Here is a 23664-nt window from a genome sequence, read left to right as displayed (position 1 = left end):
ATAATGCACAATAAATACTGGATGTATATTGTGATTAAATCAAACCAGTACTTGTATTTTACAGAAGAGCTCAATTCTAAAGCACTCAATTGGTTGGAAACTTAACTAAAAATAATGATAGTACTTAAGAATATTAGCCTATTTCTATTCTGCTTTGAAAGAGAAATGTGTTTGTATTACTATTCATTCACCATGCGTCTAAATCTGAAATTTTATATGAAATGATATATTTCAAAATATATTAAAATTTTATTTTTAAAGTAGAGAAACTATATATTATCAGGTCTAAAAGCATAAAGTGGATTAATATTAAAAAATAAATGGCCAATGAAGAAAGAATTTGTGACTTAAACTCGGTTTAGATTCATTTGCCTCTTGTGGGTAATAGTGTCGTAAACATTGAAAATTCAGATTTTTAGAAAAGGCCTGTTTTGCCTTCAGACTTGCCTTATTGAACCACCATTTACATCTCTGATGATAGTTGTTTAGAACAAGTATGAAGTCAGATCAAATGGTGGAACCAATAATTAATTAATCAATGTTGATTTAAAAATATTAGTTGGCTTTGATTTTCCTTATATTTTGTCTTTTGGTCTGCACTATCTTTGTTAATATATCTTTTCTCCTGGCCAGTTTGAAAGGGTAATTTTTTCATCATACTAGTACAGATTAATACAGAATTACTCTTTTCATTCAGCTTTTTTTGGTATGGTGTTATATTGGTCATTAGTTTGGGATAATTAACAATTTAAACCTTTGGATAATTATTTGTGTGGAAAAACATAATCATACTTTTCACCATTCGTAATAATTTAGCTTTATTTTTGTCTCTTTTATATTTATTTCTTTAGTTTGCCTGTTCAGTTCATTATTCCAAAGTTTGTTGTATCATTCTCTTATATTTAATGTCTCATTTTTTTCTTGGTAGCTTGAATATCTCACAAGTATCCATGCTCTAATTTTTCTCCATTTCCTCATGTGCCTGTACTTTTTGATCGAGTTTTAGACAAAGTTTATTTTATAGTCAACAAACCCATACCCACACATACACAAACTAAACTTCTTAAGTATTACTACACCTTAACCAAGGTTGTCTTACTTCCATACTAACAATTAATATTCTCAAAATTTACTATTAAACAAAACTAAAGGATTTGGTTTAGTCCCTAAGTAGATCACTCTTCAGAGAGATGTTGCTTCAATATTTAACCTCTCATTTTCTCACCTTCTAGAAACTCACGTCACCTTGACTTTTCATATTTTGTGTCTTCTCTAACCCTCATTTCTTTACTCCCCTGGATTTTCATTTGATGGTCTTTCACTGCACCACAAGCCTTTCCTAGTCAGCACTTGTTCTCCTTTCCATAATACTCTTATTCACATTTCTGGACACAACCACTGTACAAACTCTCCTACCCCAATTTTCAGACTTGAATTCCAACAGTGTAACATCTATGTATCTATGCATGTACGTATCTATCTATCATCTGTATATTATTTCAGAATACTTACAGTTACACAAAAGATACTCTATAGAAACTCTTCTTTCTTACACTCAAATTTTCAAATAATTAATTAACTTCATTTTTATAATGAATCCTCAGTGAAGTATTTATGAATTCTTTTCCTTAAATTTCCTAATTAGCCTTGTCCAAAATGAGCCTACCAAAATCTTGCCTGGTATTCAACAACTACATTTTATATTTTAGAATCTGGGACTAGATGTTCAGACGTAAGCTAACATACATGTTGAAATAATTTCTAGCTAAAGAAAGTCTACAGGATAATTTTCTTTTTTTCTAATCTTCCTTTGGACTACTACTGGTTGCTACTATTTTATGGGGTTTTTTGAATAAATATTACATTATTTCAATTAAGTAATTGTGAATAGTATTTCTTTTCATTGCACAGAAATGAGACAAGCAAATAAAATGTCTTAAATAAAAAAGATATTTTGTTGAGAATTTATCTCTGCTCTCAAAACCAATATATGTATTATTATAAACATTGTTACATAATTTTGCAGCTACTGACTCTAGACTAATATACTTAAATTACAAGCTTATCCTTTAGTAATATTGAAGCAATGTATAATATGTACATTTGCTGGTGTGACAGAAGCTAGAACACTTTTAAACAAATTTAGGGTGAAACAAGTTGAAGGTGACCAGAGTAGGAGTAATGTAGTAATATACAAGATGCTCAGACTAAGTAAAATTTCTGCTTGTATTGATGGGGACAGCTAGATTATCTTTTCCAATACTATTTCAGCATTCTGTGCTCAAATATTAAGCAATAACTTCTAGCTGTTGGTTGAAATATAAATTAGTTTCTCCTAAGAGAAATAATCTTTTAGTCTCTTTCTTTTAAATTTGGACTAGACATGCCAAAGACATATGAGCCCACACAATAACTTTAGAGTGAAAGATAGCTTCAGTACTTCAAAGTCATAGCCACATCCCTGCAGAGAATATTGAAGGAAAGCTTCTCATACAATTCAACTCACAACCATGGTGCACAAATACTAAACTGTGAGCTTGAGAATGTGGGAAGACTAGGATTTATTATCAATGTCCCTCAGGTAGGTAGCAGACCTTCCAATACAGAATAAATCTAGGAATAAGTGGAACCAAAGAAGAGAGGCAATGAATTTCCTTCCTTGTTTTTATTTTTAATGTGTTAATCATCTCCTTATTTCTCAAGGATAATATTTCTAACAGCAATAGACTCTATGTTCTAAAATGTGTTAGCAACTTTGGCGGGGGTTTGGGTGGGTAGTTGTGGAGGTGGGAGGGAAGGGATGGCAGGGGTAAAACAAATGAGGAGGCAACAATGCTCTGTAGGAAATATACTCACTACCTTGCTCATGTAATTGTAACCCCTCTGTACAGTATGTAAATAAAAAATATACAAAACTGAATAAAAAAGAAACAAAAATAAAATGTGTTAGCGTAATTTAATTAAGGTTTATAGACAGTGTATATTTTATAGACAGTGTATATCCTTTAATTTCCTTAAGTCTCAACTTTAAAAATCTCAGTTTGTATATTGTCATGTCCCTGAGCCGAGGAGATAGCTTATTGTTGATAGTACCTTGATAAAGTAAAATCAGTTAAAAATACTTCCAATTCTGATTTCAACAGGAATCTTTATAAGTGTAGTAACTAGTGTTCTGAAAGTAGGAAGAAATGGTGCACTATTGAAATGGATTTTGGGAGAAAAGACTAAATGGCTTTTCTCTCATGGTATACATATCATATTACATGATATATAACAATATAGTAAAAGTACTGCACATTTTAAATATACATGCAAAAATGTGAACAACGCTATAGAGATGACAATTTGGGCAAAAAACCAAAGGTAATTCACAAGATCTGAAGGAAATAGCATCCCCAGCATTCCTAGAATGGCATGATGAAGATATCTCAATGGGGGTATGGGTTGTGAACAGTTTTATTAGCCTTCTTTGGAGCGTTAATTAGCTGGAGATCTAAATCAAAATTGACAGCTAGCAGAATCTTTTTCTCTTGAGTTAAAGTCAAACTAATTAAATTCCAGAAGGAAAACATTTTCCTTCTAGCATCCTTGATCTGTCATCCTTGTATAGTGTAAAAAAAGAGTACTATGGCCTGACAATAATGTAATCAGCTGCTAGACTTTCACTACTTATGTGTTCAGATAAATATAAAATAGACCATTAATACTGTTAAAGATTATGCTTAAAATAATGCATGCACAAATCACAAATCTTTTTTAAAATATCAGTATGAAAGATGAGTCCTATTACTGTCAGTCAATATCTAAGAAATATAGCAAATATTTGATAAAATATTTTCAATTTTATGTATTTCATAAATTGACACAATTCATTAAGTGAAAACCATATATTCTCAACTACATACCTTGCTGTGTCTTTATTATTAAAAAAAAAAAAGAACTGTGTTATTTAACGTTTGGAGCCACAGAAGTTCAACTGTAAGGTTACAAGCCACTATTTTGCTGTGAGATTCAGTTGGTAATCATTTCCTTCCTACATTCACATTTTCTTTTGGTCAGATTGCCTATGTCTTTATGGGATTGTAGTTTATGTAGTATTCCACAGGAACAGGGTACTGTTTGTCATACGTGGCAAAATACTATATCAATAACAAAAATGTAGTTTTCTATAGTTTATCTTATTCTGTACATACATTTTCCTTGTTGTAAATGTTAATGATATTTATTTTTAGATTTTTTTATTATTTCATCAAGATATACCTATAATTATTTACTTTGTTTTTCTTGTTTGGTGGACTAGTGAATTCCTTTAATCACTGGATATTTACTTTTTAATCAAATTTCTAATAAGATATTGACTTCTCTTTTTTTATATTGTCCATACTATTGTTTATGTTACTCTATTACACAAGCATTGGTCATCTTATGATGTCTCATTACTCACTGATACATGAGTCATTTTATTTCATTTTCTCTTTACATAGTTCATGTTGGATGGTACTATGGCAATGTCAGTGAGGTCAACATTTGTTATTTCCTTAATTGACAATATGGCCAATAATTTTTTCAGTGAAATGATTACCTTTTCGTTGAATTTTATAACTACAAGTTTGATTCAGGTCTTTTTACTAAATTAACTTAACCAACGAAGTGAAGGACTACTATGATGAAAACTTTAAAAACCTGAAAAAGGAAATCAAAAGAGTACTTAGAACATGGAAAAACCTCCCTGCTCCTGGATTGGAAGGATCAACATCATGAAAATGGCAATACTTCCCAAGGCTATCTTCAAATTCAATGCCATACTTATCAATATTCCAACCTCATTCTTCAAGGAAATAGAAGAGGCAATCCAAAAATTCATAGGGTACAATGAAGGACCCCGAAAGCAAGAATGATCCTTAACAGAAAGAACAGTGCTGGAGGAATATCAATACCAAATTTTAAACTCTACTACAAAGCCATAGTAATAAAAACAGCTTGGTACTGGCACAAGAACAGACATTAAGACCAATGGAATAGAACTGAAAACCCAGAAATGAACCCACATCCCTATAGCCATCTAATTTTCCACAAGGGAGCAAGAAAAGAAAATAGAATGGAAGAAAGCAGCCTCTTCAGTAAATGATGCTGGCAAAATTGGTTAACCCCCTTTAGAAAACTAAAGCTAGATCCTTATATACCACCCTGTACCAGACTCAACTCCAAATGGATCAAAGAACTCAGAGTCAAAGCAGGCACTCGGAAAACATTACAGGACAGAATAGGAGAAATCCTACCTCTCTTTGGCATAGGCCTATTATTTTTTTATTGTGAGAATACCATACAGAGGAGTTACAATTATAAGGGCAAGATAACGAGTACATTTCTTATCAAGCATTGTTCCCTCCTTTTTGTTTCCCCTTCCTATTCCTTCCCATATTCCACCCATCTCCCCCATCTGATCCTCCCCCCTCCCCCGACCAAAGTTGTTAAGTTTGTTTTTCCAAATAATGACTTGTACATCTCATTGTTGCAATGTGTCCACCTGTATCCCTACTTAAATGATTTGTTTTTGCCCTTCCCCTCCACAAATTATACCAACATCAAATTCAGTGAAAGCATGGGTTATAACATAGAGACCCAGAAACACAACAAATCAAGGAAAGGTTGGACAAATGGGATTGCATGAAATTGCAGAGCTTCTGCATGACCAAGGACATAGCTAGCAAGATCAATAGAAAGCCCACGGATTGGGAGAAGATCTTCACTAGCCATACAACAGACATGGAACTCATACCTAAAATATACCTGGAACTCAAAATATTAAATCCCCCAACAACAAATCCTCAAAGAAACAACTGCCCAATAAATAAATGGGCTAAAGACTTAAAGATAAACTTCTCTGAAGAGGAAAGAAGGATGGCCAATAGACACATGAAGAAATGCTCAACCTCCCTAGCCATAAAAGAAATGCAAATCGAAGCAACACTGAGATACCACCTCACCCCAGTTAGAATAGCTATACTTAAGAACTCTCATAACAACAGATGCTGAAGGGGACGTGGCCAGAATGGAACCCTACTGCACTATTGATAGGAATGTAAACTTGTTCAGCTACTTTCAAAGTACTATGGAGGTTCCTCGAAAGACTCCACATAGAGCTCCCCTATGACCCAGCAATCCCACTTATGGGTATTTCCCCAAATGATCACAAACAAGACCACACTAAAGCTACCAGCACAACTATGTTTATTGCAGCATTATTTACCATAGCTAAAATATGGAACCAAACAAGATACCCCTCAGTAGATGAATGGATCAAGAAAATGTGGTACATATACACAATGTATTCTATGCTTCTATCAGAAAGAATGACATTGCCCCATTTGTTAGGAAATGGAAATACTTAGAAAAACTTATATTAAGTGATATAAGCCAGGTCCAAAGAAACCTAGGTCCCACGGTTTCCCTTATTTGAAATGTCTGAAACAAGCAGAAAAGATCAGATAGCTTAATGTTAGACAAAAGAAACCCCAAGATAAGGACTCAAGTGGTTTTTCTTTCTTCCTATTGTTTCTAACATATTTATAGGGTAATTTTTTTGTTGATTTGTTTGTCCTTCCCCCATGGTATAATCCCTATTTTCACTCTATTTGATGTTGGTATAATTTATGGAGAGGAAGGAAAAAAACAAACTCTTTTTTGTGGAGGGGGGAATGGTAATGAGCAGGGGGTAGAGAGTAGGGGGAAATGTAGTTGTGGAGATGTGAGGGAAAGGATGATAGAGGAAACACCAACAAAGGAGGAGGCAATAGTGCTTGATAAGAAATGTACTCATTACCTTGCTCATGTGATTGTAACCCCTTTGTACAGTATTTTCACGATAAAAATTTATTTTAAAACTTACATATGTAAACACACACACACAAACACACACACAAACACACACTCGGTAATATATGTTTAACTTCTTACTGGTTTGATTGTGTGCACCTTATATTCTTGATCACACAATATTGCATTTGTGCAACAGAGTTGCCTTCTTTGTAGTGACTTTATTATAGGTTATTTTTAATTATATGACCACAAAACTCATTTGAATAAAATGTAGTGAATTATACCATATTTTTAACAAACTAAAAAAACATACAACATACAGAGAATAGTTATTTGAATATGTAGAAAGCTTTGCTGATAATCTAAATCCATGATTAGATAGTAATCTATAACATTAAAGGATAGAAACATGATTTGAATAATCTGATTCAACATGCAACAAATTACTTAAAATGTGAAGTATTTCATCTTAAGAAATGTGATTATATAAAGAAATTTTCAAAATAAATTTAAGATTTTTACTGCAATACTTTACCACTCTACCATTTAATATTTTTACTAATTGAAATTGAATGCCAGGTGCTGCTTGCACATGCCTGTAATTCTAGCTATCTCAGGAGGCTGAGATTTGAGAATAGAGTTTCAAAACCAGCCTTCGCAAGAAAGTCTATTGTGATACTCTTATCTCGAAGGAACCATCAAAAAAGCCGGAAATGGAGCTGTGTCTCAAGTAGTAGAGCTCAGAGACAGAGCCCAGGCCCAGACTTCCAGCCCTAAGACATGTCAATAAATAAACATACAATAAACAAACAATAAATAAGAAAAAGAAAGAAAATAAATTGAAATGGAGCCATTCCTACATAGTCCAGTATTGTGTAGGTTTATAAAATTCTAACCTCAAAATTTCAACTCATTAATTAAAATACCAACTAGCCGTAACAAATGATTGCTTACAGAATTTAGAGAAGTAATATCAATTGTCAGCCTTTCTCATAAAAAATGCAAATTTATCCGTAAATATTTTGTCTAAATAAATTTTTACTTAAGTGTTACATGGGGGGAGCAGCCCTAGGGTTTGAACTCAGGACCTCATACTCTCTCTTGGCTTTTCCACTTGATACTGGTGGTCAAAGACTTAGGCCAAAACTCCACTTGCAGCTTTATACTGGTTAATTGGAGATAATCATCTTAAGGACTTTCCTACAAGGACTGGCTTCGAAATATCAGCTTCCTGATTAGCTAGATTTACAGTTGTGAGCCACAGGTAACTGGCTAAAAGTTGTAATTTATTGTGATTTTTTTAGTCTTATCATTAAGTCATTGGACAAAGGCATTGGCAGATAAAAAAGCAGCTTACAAACACAATATGCCTTGATCAGTGTTACCTCTTTCAACATTGTCACCAGTCTTTCTTCTACCATCCCCTTCTGTTTGGTAGGCTATACACTAGACTCTTGCCTGCATTTTCTTCCCCTTTTCCTCTTCATTTGTCTAGTCTTTCCCTTGACCCCACCACGCCACTTTTGATATCTGAATTTGTGTTTTTTTCACTATATTCCTCATGTTTTTTTTGTTGGTTGGATTTTTTTGTCACTCATGAGGCTTGTGAATGCATATATATATATATATATATATATATATATATATATGTACATATACACACATATAGATGTTAATATAGAATATATAGTACATAAATATAAAAAAAAGATTTTGATAAAGATGAAAATAAAAATTTTTTTATTCCTTAAGTGTTCTTCATATCAATTTATCATCTCTTCCTATTTATACTAACTTAGTCCTAATTATCTCATACTTGTATGAATAGTAAAGCTCTTAATTGGTTCCTCTTGATCTGAGATCCTATTTACATGAATTTCTTTTAAAAAAGCTTTTGATATAGCTTTAATAGATAACACACTTTTTCTAATTAAAATAGCTTTGTGTTTGTTTTTTCAAAGTTCAAAAAGTGGACTTAAATTATATTCTCAAAATTATTCCTACTTTTTCTGATTAAAAAAATTGCAATGATTTTATTCCCAGAAGATTCCTCTGAGTAATGTATTATACATTTCTATGCTCAGAAAGTTTTGATGCACAACTGTGGCAGTCATTCTTCTCTAAAAATGCATGTCAATTTTCATCACTGTAACTAAGTCAATTCTAATCACTTAATTCAAATTGTTTATTAATCAATTTTTAAATTCAGCAATGTGTTAGACTCTCATCACTGAGAAATAACCTATGCAAAAGCAGTTAAAGAAGGGAAGGCTATGTTGCTTTATGGTTCCGTTTTAGTTGATCTTGGCTGAGAGAAAATGGCCAAGACAAGGAAATAAGTAACACATTATGGTGATTTGTAAGCAGAGAGAGAACTCCTGAATAAGTGTGTTTCTCATTTTCCCTCCCTTGATTCTAAGTTCTTAGACTTGAGGATAGTACACAATCAGTATGTGTTTTTCCACTTTGCTAAACTTCTCTGGGAACTCAGTCCCCCATACACCTAGTTGTGTATGTTATTGCTCTCCTGCATATTTTTCAATCCAATCAAAGTGACAATATGACTTAACCATTTCATTTGAACACAGCAACCAAACACATCTCCTTATCCAAAAACGTTCCACTTTTGTCTCCAAAAGGTGTACATTCATCTTCTGACACTAGCATAAAAGGAGAGGTAACAGAATGCATTGCCTCTCTCCAAAATTCTTTGTAGCCTTGACTTCCAACATCATTCAAAATTCCAGGTTCAAAATGTCCACAGAGACTCAAAGAAAATTTTTAGCTGAGAGTTGCCATGAAAATAAAGCAAAATAGGGCTGGAAAGGTGGCTCAGTGGTAGAGTGTTTGCCTTGTATGCATGAGGCCCTGGGTTCAATTCCTCAGCACCACATAAGCAGAAAAAGCTGGAATGGACACTGTGGCTCAAGTGGTAAAGTGATAGCTTGAAGTGAAATGCTGAGGGACTGTGCCCAAGTTCAGGCCCCATGACCAAAACAAAAAAAGGAAATAATTTTTTTAAAAAAAAGCAAAACCAATTATATGCCAAGTATATAGACACATGCCTTTAATTAAAGCTACTCATAGTGAAGACAGGAGGATCACAATTCTAGGGAAGCCTGAGTAAAAGCACTAGACCCTATGTGAAAAACAAACTAGGATTGTCCAGTTTTAAGTGGTAGAGTGCTTACTAGGACAGTATGAAGCTTTGGTCCAAGAAAGAAGAAGAGGGGCAGAGAAGAAGAAGAAGAGGAACCAGAGAGGTAGAGTAAGAGGAAGGAAGAAGAGGAAGAGGAGGAAAAAGAAGTAGAGAAAGAGGAACAAGGAGGAGAAAGAAGAGAAAAGAAGAAGAAGAGGAAGAGGATGACAGAGAGGATGAGGAGCACCATACTTTCAATATATAATAACATGGTGTAAACATTCCTATTCCAAAAGAAAAGAATTGGAGAGCAAGGAAAAAATGGACCAGTAACTAAATTAATGGACAAAGAATTTGACTTGAAATTTCTTAATCGAACAATGTGTAAACAGAGGAAAGGAGGTTAATAGCATTAGCACATGTAAAATCACTTATAAAATAGAAATGATATGTCATTTGATACTCACCAGAATGGGTAAAAGAAGATGTGCATTAGTAGGTTTGGCAAGGATGTAAAGAAATTGAAGCTCTCATACACTGTAAAATAGCACATTCATCTTGGAAATTAGTGTGTAAAAGTTCCTCACGAAGTTAGTTACAGAAACACCAAACAGCCTAGAAACTTTGTACAGCCTAGAAAGTTTGCCTATAGTTTTTATACACTTAAGTTCAAAACTTGTGCATCATCACAGCAATATTATCTATGACAGCCAAAGAATTGAAAAAAAATTTCAGGCTGACCAATAGGAAAACAGATCACAAAACATATTATACTCATGAAATAGCCCATTATCAAGTAAAAAAGAGAAATGGAGAATTGATATTAGTGGAAACACTGACAACAGGCTAGATAGAAAGAACTAGACACAAAATAACACATAAAATGATTTGATTTTCATGAAATTTTTGAATTATCAAAATGAGGGATAACATTAGTTTCTTTGGCGTTGGAAGTCTAAGGAGAATTCAGAATAGCTGCAGACAGGTATAAGATGTCCTTCTGAATGACGAATATTTGAGAATATTCCAAGGTGATAATGATCAAATATACTTTCAAAATACAAAGAATCCCTAAATTTTATAGAATTAATTTAACAAATATAACATTTTTCAATTACACATAAAATGATTTTTAAATGGAATAATAGATAATCTTTAACAAAAGTAAAAATAAATAAATGTTCTGGAATTTGGGAGTTGCACAGTCTCTCCTGCTAGGCATAAAATTAAAGTGTTCTACTATGAAAGTAGACATAGAATATAGCAAATTGGTGGAAAACAGGAGCAAGTAAAAAAAAATCAATGCATATTCCACAAAATTAAGAAAAAATCAGAGAATAAGCAGTTGGGAGAGATGAGTGGAAATGTTAAAAAGGGATTAAAGTGATCAAGATGTATTGTATTCAAAAACTACTTTATTGAATTGCAACTCCTTTCTCCAACTATTCAAATAAAATATTTTAAAAACTAGCAAATAAAATAAATTAATTAAACAAAAATAAATAATGAATAGATAAATAAAATACAATAAAAAATAAACTATAGATCCATAACAATATATGCCACAAATTTATAACCCAAACAAGAATAAAGTAGTTTTGTTCTTGCTTCTAGATATATAAGGTAGAAAATTTTGACTACATCTAATTTATTGAGTTCTTTTGTCAATGGCATTAATTATGCCGGTAGTAAAAATAATCATGAAGTTCTGAAATGAACAATACAGTATCCAGGATATTACTAATTACTAATGCAAAGATATTATTGCAGAAAGATGGAATAGTATATGTTTGTATGATTAGATAAAATATCAAAATGATGTCAGAATGTATCATAGATTTCACAGAAATAAACAATAGAAATTTAAATGTATAAGCCAGGGAAATACAGCATGATTACAGCAAGTAATTTATCTTTTTTCTCGGAAATGAGAGAAAAATAAAAACAACAGTGCACAGGACAACAGTCAAATGTGGTCAAAGTCACAAACACTACTTTTAATCCTATAATAGGAAGGTGAGGTCACCCTAAAAAATCACTTGTGGGAAGGTAAAGACTGCACTGAATTCTTTATACTCACATTTATACAGTGAAACATGACCACACAAACATTCTTCTAATAAACTCAGCACCACCTTATGTTTATTAACACCTGCCTATGGTTTTCTAAATTGAAAAACTGGACCAACATCATTGCATTGTTATTAACATTTAGAGTTAAGTAAATTGGTTAGCAGAGTTTAAGCAAATGGTATGAATTCAACAGTACAGTACCAGAACTGTATACAACATACCATTTTTTAGTTTATTTTTGTAATATGATCTTGTGTTAATGCTTAGGCTTTCCTGGACTGAGATCTTCCTATTGAGACTTTGTATATAGCTGAGATGGCAGACATATGCTAACTTGACTAGCTATTGGATGGGATGTGATCATTGTTAGGTCTGCAGGAAGCCTACCCCCTACACCCATCTCCTTCACCAGCCTGAACCCAGTAATCACCTGACTGTCCATCACCTAACTGTGAGTCAGAAAAGGATCCTTGAATCTGAGGTTACTTTCTCCATGTCTATTTTCTATTGTGACTTATCCATTTTATTTTTTTTCCCCGAAACAGACCAGGAGCTTAAACTAAGGATCTATGCACTGTCCTTGAGTTTTATGTTGGAGCAAAAGGCTAATAAACACCATATATGACTAAGCTTATATTAAAATGAAATGGTAAATTAATATATATGATAAACTGATAAGAGAACCTACTAATGCTCATGTGTGTATGTGTGTGTGTGTGTGTGTGTGTGTGTGTGTGTGTGTGTTTTATAAGAGCACATTATTAATACTCTATTTGCTATAAACTTTAGAAAATTATCTAGGATATTATTTTTAGGGTAGTAAGGTCTATAGTATCGATGACATAAGCTTTCACCTTCCAGGATTTATTACTATGAATCAATCTTGAACCTTATCTGTTCTTGTTTGTTGAACCATGAGCTTTAAAAGCAAATTCTCCTATATCTGAATTTCCAACAGGGAAGTAGAAGTCTAACCCTACATTCATATCATTGAATCTCAAGTTAGTAGCTTTTGTCCATCAATAAGATAATTACAGAAGGGATGAACACACAACAATTAAATATATAGGGTGAAAGGGAAACAAAAAAGTAAGCATTTTTAACTCCATATGATAATGCCACAGGGGATCAAAGAACTACAATTAATTATCCAAAAAAGAGCCATCACACCTGCAAAGCATCCTGTTATATTGTTACAAGTGGTGGCTCTCAGTATGCCTAATATATAAATTAAGGTTTGCCATAGTTATGGTTTGGGTTTATTTATTTATTTATTTTTTTTGGGTCCGGTAATGGGGCCTGAACTGTGGGCCTGGACGCTGTCCCTTGGCTCTTCAGCTCAAGGCTAGTGCTCTATCACTTGAGCCACAGCGCCACTTCTGGCTGTTTCTTTTTTCTTATGTGTTGCTGAGGAATCAAACCCAGGGTCTCAGGCATGCAAGGCAAGCGCTCTACCACTGAGCCACCTTCGCAGCCCTGCTATAGTTATTATTATGAATCTCTCTGCTCATTTTTACCCCCCAAAAGGATGACTTATTTCTTCTATTTAAAGACAGGCCTTCATCTTTAGTGTTCAACCATTTAGTCTCTTCTCCATTATTACCAGCTCTTTGTCTGAGTATACATTTTTCCCCCTTGTTTAGGAATTGGTACCGAAAGTTAAAGAATCCAATCTAATAGAAAGTGTAAAGACCCCTATGCTCTAGGAGAGAGGTGTTTGTTTTTTTTCCTCCCAGGATGGATAACAGGACCTATTAATAGAAAGGCTGCTCTAGAACTTTGTGTCACTGAAACTAGTACTGTATTTTTGTACTAGCTTTTCCTGGGGCTTTAACTTAGGGCATGAGCCTTGTTCTCGTGGGAATTTTTTTCTTGTACCATGTGAACACAACTCCACTTTGGTGGTTATTTGGAGATAAGAGTCACTTGGATTTATCTGTTTTTCCTGGCTATGTATTGCCACTCAGAACTCAGCCTGCTGATTAGCAAGTTTTACTGGTAAAACAACAGTGCCCACTGCATTCAATGTTGTTTTTTGTTGTTATTCTGGACTCCAACTGCTTTCAGGGTGAAAAGCCATCACTGGGGACTCAGTTTTGCATGGGTTTATTTTTATAACAATTTTAAAATATTTATTTGCTCTCTTGTTGCATTGTTGCTACTTTATCTTATCTTCATTTAATACTGGTTTTTACATTTTATAGTTACCACCATATTTCATGAAAAAATTTAAATTAGTACAGTATTAGTGGTTTGCTTCATTTGAGAAAGGTTCTCTGCCATAGAGTTCCCAACACATAGAGAGTCTCTTCACTTAAGACACCGGGATACCACTGGAATAAAGGGGCCTGACAGGAAATCAGAGAGAATCATTGGGGTATCTCCAGATAAGGGAACACTTAGCCACATTCCAAAAACTCAGACTGCCATGCTCAAGATCAAGAAACAAACCAACCCGGCCCAGAGGCTTCTCTACATATTGAGACAGCAATGGGAAGGTGGTAAAAAGGGTGTAAAGTGTGTTCTCTTTCACAAACAAAAGGAGGAAAACGTCCTCAGATTCACTGAGGTTGCTCCCTATGACAGAATCAGTAACAACTCCCAAGGCCCAGGTCGAAGACTCATCCACACTAACTTCCCAGTAATGTTTCCCAGAGCTGAAGACTTGGCATCCAAAAGCAGTGAAGTGGAGGGAGTCTTCAGAATTCAAAACCGCATATTGATGGTCATGTCTAACACTGCTCCCAGGACCTTGATTCCCCATAGTTTCATTGAAGGCAATCTCTACCCGGTACTGATTGAGCTTCTCTTTCATTCCAGGCATGGGAGGGGCACTGAGCTGTGGCCTCAGAGGAAGTGGCATGAAGACCAACACTGACACACAGCTTTCTAGGGTCAACTCTACACCCTGAAGCAGTTCCACATCTGGCTTCTGGTATGTTTCGATCAGCTCCTGAAACATATTCCTGAGCTGATGCTTCTTCTGAAGCATTTAGGTTTCCCTTTCTCTGAGTTGCTGTAACATGGCTCTTCCTTCATTGATCAGTAGCTGGGAATGATATCTTTCCTCCTCCTGGACAAAAAGCTGCAGCATTCTAAAAACATCCTTAGTCATGTCTCGGTAGAGGTTCACATAATAAATCCATTGGTTGGTGAGTCTCTTCTTCTCCTGTAAATTGTGCTGGTTTTCTTGAGTCTTTTCCCATACAGCATGCATCTGCTTTGAAATCATCTTCCTCTGCACATCAGCAGCCCTTTCTATAGAATGGTGTTTGTGAGCCCTGTGCTCCTGAGACATGGAGCAGCTCCTACAGAGCAGGGCCCTGTCTACCTCACAGAACATCTGCTTGGTCTCCCTGTGTGTCCCACACATGTATTCCTCAGAGCTCAGGAACTGCCTGAGTCTGGCTCTTCTGGCAATGGCCACCAGGCTCCTCAGAACCACGTTGGTTTTCAGGTTTGTCTGCTGGCAGGGTCCCTTGCATCCTGGGCACCTGGCTGGAGTCTCTTCCCAGCAAAGGAAGAGACAAGGTCGACAAAAACTGTGCCCGCACTCTAGGGTGACTGGCTCTATGAAAGTATTCATACAGATGCCACAGCTCAGTTCCTTCTGGAAGGCCTGGACAATGTCAGGATCCATCATTCCTAGAATCTAATGAGGTGCTGGTGACTCACCCCTAAAAGCCTAGCTACCCAAGAGATTGGGATATGAGGATCAAGCTTTGAAGCAGGCCTGGGCACCAAAGTCCCCCTGACACAGACTCTTATCTCCTATTTACCACTCCAAAATCACAAGTGGGCTGTGATTCAAGTGGTAAAGCACTAAACTTGTCCACAAAGTGACCTAGGGATAATGCCCAGTCTTGAGCACAAAGAGGCCCAGCAACACTGCCCTACCACTGGGTTCAATCCCCACAACCGACAAAACACCACCACCAACAACAACACCAAACCAAGGAAAGAAGAATTAAAAGAGGAGTAGATTCTCCCACTCTGATCCTCACCTGGAGTATCCAAGCTCCAAACAGCCTCCTCCTGCTGAGGGATCTTCAGCAAAGCCTGAGTCTCAGACTTCCACTCTATTTATACTGAAAGAGGGTGGGCCCAGGAAAGGAAGTGTCTCTGATTGGTTGTTTAGGGAAGCTGATTTACATATCAATAGAAGTTGGAATTTACATCCTGACAACCCCACCTTTTACTTCCTCTTTCAATGACTTGCAATTTGGTTAGGTGATTTGGGTTAGGTGAAACTTAGGTTTGTCCAGGGTTGGAAAAGTTTATTGTGTTTGTTTTGTTTTGTTTTGTTTTGTTTTTTACTTCTGTGTATGCTTTATATTTGGACTATGAGTTTATTACTTTTCCACCGGACTGTAGGACACATTCGTGGCATCATCCATTGTATCTTGTGGGTCTTCATTAATTTGTAATTTGTCAGGCCTGATGCTGGGTTGGTACTTTACCACTTAAGCCATGTCCTCTTCTGTTTGCTTTTGCTTTTGGAATAGAAAATTGAGTTTATGCTTAGGTTCCCTGGACTGAGATCTTCTGATTCACACTTTGCACAAAGCTGAGAGGACAAGAATTATCTCTTGCTTGAGTTGTGATCAGGGTTAAGTCTGCCCACAGAGCAGCCCCTCCCAGCTTTCCCATCACCTGCTTTAATCAGACCAGTAATCACCTGACTGTCAATGATCACCTGACTGTGAGTCAACAAACATCCTAGGCTCCTAGGTCACTTCCTCCCAAGTCCATTTTCCATACAAATTCATCCTTCCGATGTTGTTGTTCTTGTGGTTTGTCTGTCAGTGCTGGACTTGAACTCAGGGTAGAAGATCTGTCCCTGAGCTCTTCTTCCACTCTATTTCTCTTATCTTTATTTTAAATATCATTTATGCCTTTTTATTATAAAATGATGTGGTATTCTGATATATAATTTAATAACTCCATTTCGTTTTTGAGAATGATCTAAAAATTATCATAGACATAAACATATATATATATTATATACATTGGATTTCAAGAACACATTATTAATATTCAATTTGCAATAAGTTTTATCCTATCAGAATATTCTCTTTAGGGTTATAGGTTCTGTAGTATCCTTGGCATAACCTTTCCCATTTGTGGTTTTGTTACTATAATCAATCTTGTACCTTTCTTGGTGTTGATCCATTAGCTTTGAAAGCATAATCCCCTATCTGAATTGCCAGCAGCTAAATAGTAGCCTAACACTATGTTTGCATCATTGACTTTCAGGCATTGATTATCAAACAATCTTGTTAATTTTTCTTTTTAAAAAATTTTTGTCATTAGTGCTGCGGAACTCTGGGTCTGGTGCTTTCGCTCATCTCTTCAGCTCAAGGTGAGCCCTCTACCACTTGAGCCATAGCACCACTTCCAGTTTTCTAGTGGTTTATTGGAGATGAGTGTCTACGACTTTCCTGCCTGGGCCGGGTTTGAACCGAGATCCTCAGATCTGTTTCCTGAGTAGCTAGGATTACAGGGAGTGCACCACTGGAGCTGGCTAAGCATTATTTTTTATCTTCATATGATAATGACAGCAGGGATGATGGCACGATAATTGGGTACATAGAGTGAAAGACAGACACCAACAAAGAGCCATCACAACTGGACAGCAAACTGTTGTATTGATACAATTGTTGGCTATTGTTAATCTCTCAGTATGCCTAATGTATAAATTGAGCTTTGCCATTGTTATTATTAATCTCTTAGCCTGAGTTAATGTTCTCTTCATTTTTACCCTAAAACATTATGACTTATTTTTTCTAAATCCATTCCTTCATCTTTAGTGTTCAACCATTCACTTTCTTTCTTCTCCATTATTACCAGCAATTTCTCTAAGTATTCCAGTTCATTTTATTTTATTTTATTTTATTTTTAGGAATTAGTAATACAACTTAAAGAATCCAATCTAATAGAAAGTTTAAACACCCCAATGGTCTAGTATAGAGGTGTTTCTTTTTTTTTCTTCCCAGGATGGATAACAGGATCTAGTCATCAAAAGCCTGCTTTAGAACGTTGAGTCACCGAAACTAATACTGCTTTTTTGTTCTAGGATGTACCTGGGGCTTGAACTTAGGGCATGAGCAGTATTCGTGAGGGTTTTTTTTTTGGTTGTTGTTTGCTTTGCTTTTTTTTTCTCCTACTACTTGGACCACAGCTCCACTTTGGTGGTTAATTGAAGATGAGTCTTTTGGACTTTCCTATATGAACTGGCTATGAACTGCCATCCTGCTCAGCCTGCTGAGTAGCAAGGATTACTGGGAAAACAAAAATGCCCACTGAATTAAATGGTTTTTGTTTTGTTTTGTTTGGTTTTTTGCTGTTATTCTGAGATTCACCTTCTTTCATGGTGAAAAGCAATCACTGGGGACTCATTTTTGCATGGGTTTATTTTTATAGCAATTTTTAAATAGTTTTTTGCTCTCTTGTTGCATTGTTGCTACTTTATCTTATCTTCATTATTTTTTACATTTTATATTTTATTATATGTTACCTCCATATTTCATAACAAAATGGGATTACTGTGCAAAGAAATTCAAATTAGTACAGTATTAATGGTTTGCTTCATTTGAGGAAGGTTCTCTGCTACAGAGTTCCCAACATATAGAATCTTCACTAATAATGGTTTATCATTGGAGAAAAAGGGTCTGAGAGCAAATTGGAAATAGCCAATGGGATATCTCCAGAGAAGGGAACTCTTAAACACATTCCAAAAACTCACACTGCCATGGTCAAGATAAAGAAACACCACACCCTGGCCCAGTGACTCCTCTATATAATGTGTCAGCAATCGGCAGGTGGTAAAAAAAAAGTGTAAAGAAAGTTCCCTTTCACAAAAGGAGGAGTAAAAGGTCCTTTGATTCAGGGCAGTGGGCCTAGAAAAGGGTGTGTACCTGAGTTCTCATTTAGGGAGGTTGATTTACATATCATTTGGAGTTGGAATTTCCATCCTGGCAACCACACCTTTAACTTCCTCTTTCAAGGAAATGCCTCTTACAATTTTCTTAGACAGTGACAAGTGCTGTGTATTTTGGTTAGGTGCAGGTTAAATTTATACAGGATTGGAAAACCTTTTTTTTCCTTACCTTTTTGTATCTTTTATTTTCGTACTATGCATTAAATACTTTTCCACCAGAATGTAGGTGACTTTGTATCTTGTGGTTTTGAAAATTAGCTGAGCTTACATTGTGGAGTTATTAGATTATCACCCAAGTTTTTTATTTGGAAATTGTCATGCCTCCTGCTTGTCAGGTGCTTCACCACTTGAGCCATTTCAATCTTTCTATTCTCATTGGCCTTCTAATCTCATAAAAAATACTGTATTCATTTTCTATTGGTAATGTAGTTCTCCAATTTTAATTTATGCAAGAATTCTGAACTGATTTCAAAAATGAAGGACATTTTAAAGTAATTCATTAAAATTTCATAAAAGCTATGAATATGGAGCTATATATAATTCATTACTTTTGTTTAATTTTTCACACCAGAGTTGTAGAGTATGCTCAAAGGTGATTTTTACACTAACCTTTTTCTTGTGGGAATTTTTTTAATTAAGAAAATACTTTAGAGACATTAATATTAGTTCAGCTATTTATTCTGCTTCATAAGGAATGTGATTTTAAGTTAATACACAGATCTAAGACAGATGATACATTTGGCATTTAAATCAATTTGTGTAATTACTTTTTTATTTAAATACTGAATACATGTTTCTGAATTTTCAATTTATTACCTGAGTCAAAGGTATATCATTACACCTGCAGAATCTAATCCACTTTACAAAGACTAAGTAACATACTAGTTTGAATTTTATTTTTTAGTTCAAAAATAATATTCAACATATATCATTTCAATAGGTTCCACTGAAAATTTATTAAGATATGCAATATCCATAGATATTTCATAATTCTATATTCTTATTTTTGGATTACATTTCTGTAATCCATGTGTCTTGTGTTAGACTTCCAATTGTTCATCTCACATCTCTGTTTGTTCCAGGATTTCAGCATTAATGTTTTCTTTTTTCCGTGGTTTTTATTATTTTTTCATCTCACTATCACCATTGTAACTTTTTAACATACAAAAAAGAAAATTCACTATTGCCCAACTCAGCATTCTTTACATTTTCAAAAATCCAAGTAATGCTAGTGACAGACAACATACATCATGAAATGATTGATATAATGTATACAATAAAGTAATATCAAAATATTGCATAAAAATTAAGAATATGTAATGTCATAAAATTAAAATACACTATTATTAAACTGTGACATCAAACATTTTCCATTATTACTATAATATAGTAATATAAAACCATGCCATCACTCTCCAACTTGCTTTGTAAAGAATTTACACTTTGTCGAAACCTACACCTGAGCCCCTTTCCTGGTAATGAACGGACTGTTAAATGTCTCCAGAATTTGGGCCACCTCCCAGAAGCCACTGGTATGTTTGGCTCCTCCCCTCTCTCATCCCTTATAATTAGGCATGAGAGAATTCCAACTAGTCCTCATGCAACAAAGTAAGTTAGAGGACAAGAGCCCTGTTCCCCAGCTGGACGCCTCCAGGTATTCATGCAGAAATCATCTCAAAGTTGTCATTTGCCTCAGTCCTGCAGCCTTCATTGCCCTAGCCTGCAAGCTCATGTAGGTGCTTGAATAGCAAGCTGTTGTAGCACAATCTACTCTGTAGTAGAGGTCCTTGAGATGCGAAGGTACCCCAGCCTCTCCTTGGGCAGGCTCCACATAGTCTTCAAGCTTTAACTCTTCAAAATCATGTTGCTCCTTGATAACTTCCCTCTTCTTGGAGCCTGATAGGTCTGAGGGGCCCTCATCAGCAGGGGTTTGGATGGCTGCCAGGAACTTGTCCTGAATCTCAGGTGCCTTCATTTGCAAGAAGCAGTAGTAGCTCCTGCAGCTCCTTCTTCTTCTCCCTCTCCTCCTGGGAGAGCTGGTTGACACACTCATCTTTCTTCTGATATAGCTCATCCAGTACTTCTGTCTGTTCTTTATAGAATTCTAGGGACTATTCAATGGTGCTTTTTGACAGCTGGCTGCATCGATGTTGGAGTTTATCCACTTGCTTCTGGAAGCCCACCTTTTTTAGGCAGCTTGTGGATGAAGCAGAATTTCAGGGTCTTCTTGGGCATTTGTGTGTCCTGCTTTCTATCCCATGGTTTCAACTCCTGAAGAAGAAACCCTACTGCTTCAGCTTTCTGTGGCTCTTGACTACCAGATTGGTCAGGCACCCACAGTAGGTATGTTGCTCCTGCAGCTGCTGGCTGAGCTTCGCCTTCTTTAATTCACCAATGGATAAAGATAAAAATCCCACCTGGTCTTTGGGTTGTCTGTCTTCTAGGACAGTCACAACAAGTAGAGTCTCCCCTTTTCTTTTTGCTCACTCTTCCTTCTCTAGTGAAAGCCAAAAAGCTCAGCTGGGGCCCACAGCTGGTCCTGTTTCTGTCTGGTGTTTTAAGGCATATCAAAATTGTTGTGTAATTTTTGATGGACCTTCTTGGTCCTCCAACTTAGTCCAGCAGTTGTGTGTACTTCTGCAGGTACTGTGGCAAGGCCTCATTCTTTAAGGTCAGCTGCAGTTTGTAGGCCCTGTGCTGTTCACAGGTAGCTCTGAGCTCCTGCAGCTGTTCATGTTGAGCCACTTGGCTCCTTAATTCAGCCATCTTTTTCCATTCTTCTAACTTCTCCTCTTGCTGGTCCAGCTTCTTCTTTCACCTGCAGCTGTGAGTGCAGCAAAGTAGAGACCTTCTCCTCTTTCTTAGCCTATGTAAGGCATCCTATACCTGGCCCAGCTGCTCTTTGATCTCTAGGTTATGCAAAATTGTGCATCTCATGGCCTCATGTTTGTGTAATCTTCCCATTGTCTTGAAGAACTCATGCAGATCCCAGGTCTTTCCCTGCTGCTCCAGTTACCACAGCCACTCCTGCTGCTAAAGATTCTGGAGACTGAGGCTCTAGTTTTCCCACCTTTGAATGTAACACTTCTTCTCCCATTTCTGTTGTTACTTCTGCGACTAATAGGTCTTGGCTGGCAGCTGTAGCTTGGTCTGAGTTGGTCCTCCATGCTGCTGCTTGGAGGGAAGCTCTGCCAACTGCCTTTGAAATTCCACCATGTTGGTCTCTAGGTCAAACACTTATCGCACCATTGCTCTTTCTCATCTCTCAGTTGGTTCATCTGTTGAGCTTTTTGTCTTTCCTCATGGACTTCTCCAACTTCAAGTCCCCTGCAACATATCTCTCTCTAGCCTTAATTTGGTCATTAATTCTTTCATGGTCTCTAGCTTTTTCTCCACCCATGCCTTCTCTCCTATTACCTTTGTTTATATTTTGGTTACTCTCTTGTGGTGAATTAGGCTTTCTGACATATTGTTAGTGATTCCAGTGTTAGTGGAAAGTACACTAGCAGGAAAGGAACCAGAGGAAAATTCCAGGTATGCATGGTCTTTGGTCTCACCCTTAGATGATTTACAGTCCCCAGTAATGTTTGTTTTGAGGTTACCTCTGTTTTTAGTTTTCTTTTTTTTGGTTTCAGTTGGTCCACCAGGAAAATTTCTCTCCAGATACTCTTTCTGTAGTTTCTTGCCTAAAGAAAATTTTATTGTGCATGTGTGTCTGGTTTGGATAGATATCCCAGCACTGGGATAGGGATGGTGGAAGGACCATATTCCCAGGCTTTCTGAAATCACCTCTATTCTTGCAATCACCCACTTCCTACAGGATCTCTGAAATTCACTCAGTCACCACCTTCCTTCACCTGCCGGTAGTGGTATGAGCCAATAGAGGGAAATGCCAGTGGTACTAGGAAGCACATAATGTGGGTGTGGCCTTGATTCTTGTATCTTATTGGTCAGCTAGAAACAGATTTGCATTGTGGGATCATTGTAATCCAGACACAGTGGATAGAGTCACCTTGAGACCTGCTCCTACAGTCCTCCCCCATCCACATACCTATTTGGGGAGCAGGGCAGCACCAGCTCCTGTTTGCCCTCCCCATCTAACCTGCTCACTTGGGCTGATTAACTAGGATTAACTCTAGTTGTACTGGAGACTGCTCAAGACAATGTCTTTCATCCCATAATTACAATCACCAAGTTATCCTGAGTGGTTGCTCTCAGACCACTGTCATAGTCCCTCTTATGCTGGGACTATGGAGGGATTAGACCCCAGAGCTTAGGGGATGAGTGAGTGACAGACAGTAGGGATGCTGGATACTGCATCATTTTATGATCTGTTTCCTCATATAACAACTTGGTCCACATATTTTACATCGCAGAAATACCGTTCAAATAATTTCCATCCAGTCCTCCAGACTGCCAGATTGTGCAAGTGCCACAATTCACTCACTCCTTGCTGCAAGTTTCTAATCTGGTTCTGAATGTGTTCCCCCTACCTCCCAGGTCTCTATCCCACACGTAGTGTACCATGTTCCCCATTTGACTTATTTTTAAAATTTTTTATTGTGAAAATACCGTACAGAGGGGTTACAATTACATGTACAAGGTAATGAGTACATTTCTTATCAAGCATTGTGGCCTCCTCCTTTATTTCCCCTTCCAATCCCTTCCCATCTTCCCACACCCCCATCCTGCC

The 23664-nt window shown here is 36.3% G+C and overlaps 1 protein-coding gene across 1 annotated transcript in view; it reads right to left on the bottom strand.

Annotated features, from left to right (window-relative positions):
• LOC138815582 (E3 ubiquitin-protein ligase TRIM48-like) overlaps positions 1-15671 on the bottom strand; it is a 45233-nt gene extending 29562 nt beyond the window's left edge. Inside the window, exons 1-2 of the mRNA XM_070004992.1 lie at positions 15135-15671; positions 14483-14984 (exon numbers count right to left, since the gene is read on the bottom strand). Of these exons, the coding sequence (XP_069861093.1) occupies positions 14483-14984; positions 15135-15671 (1039 nt within the window). The remainder of the gene's footprint in view (positions 1-14482; positions 14985-15134) is intronic.
• Positions 15672-23664: the final 7993 nt, after the last annotated feature.

The sequence above is a fragment of the Dipodomys merriami genome, unplaced genomic scaffold, assembly GCF_024711535.1.
Source record: "Dipodomys merriami isolate MVZ:Mamm:240054 unplaced genomic scaffold, mDipMer1.0.p SCAF_651, whole genome shotgun sequence".
NCBI classification, from domain to species: Eukaryota; Metazoa; Chordata; class Mammalia; order Rodentia; family Heteromyidae; genus Dipodomys; species Dipodomys merriami.
This window is presented reverse-complemented; position numbering and strand designations above follow the sequence as displayed.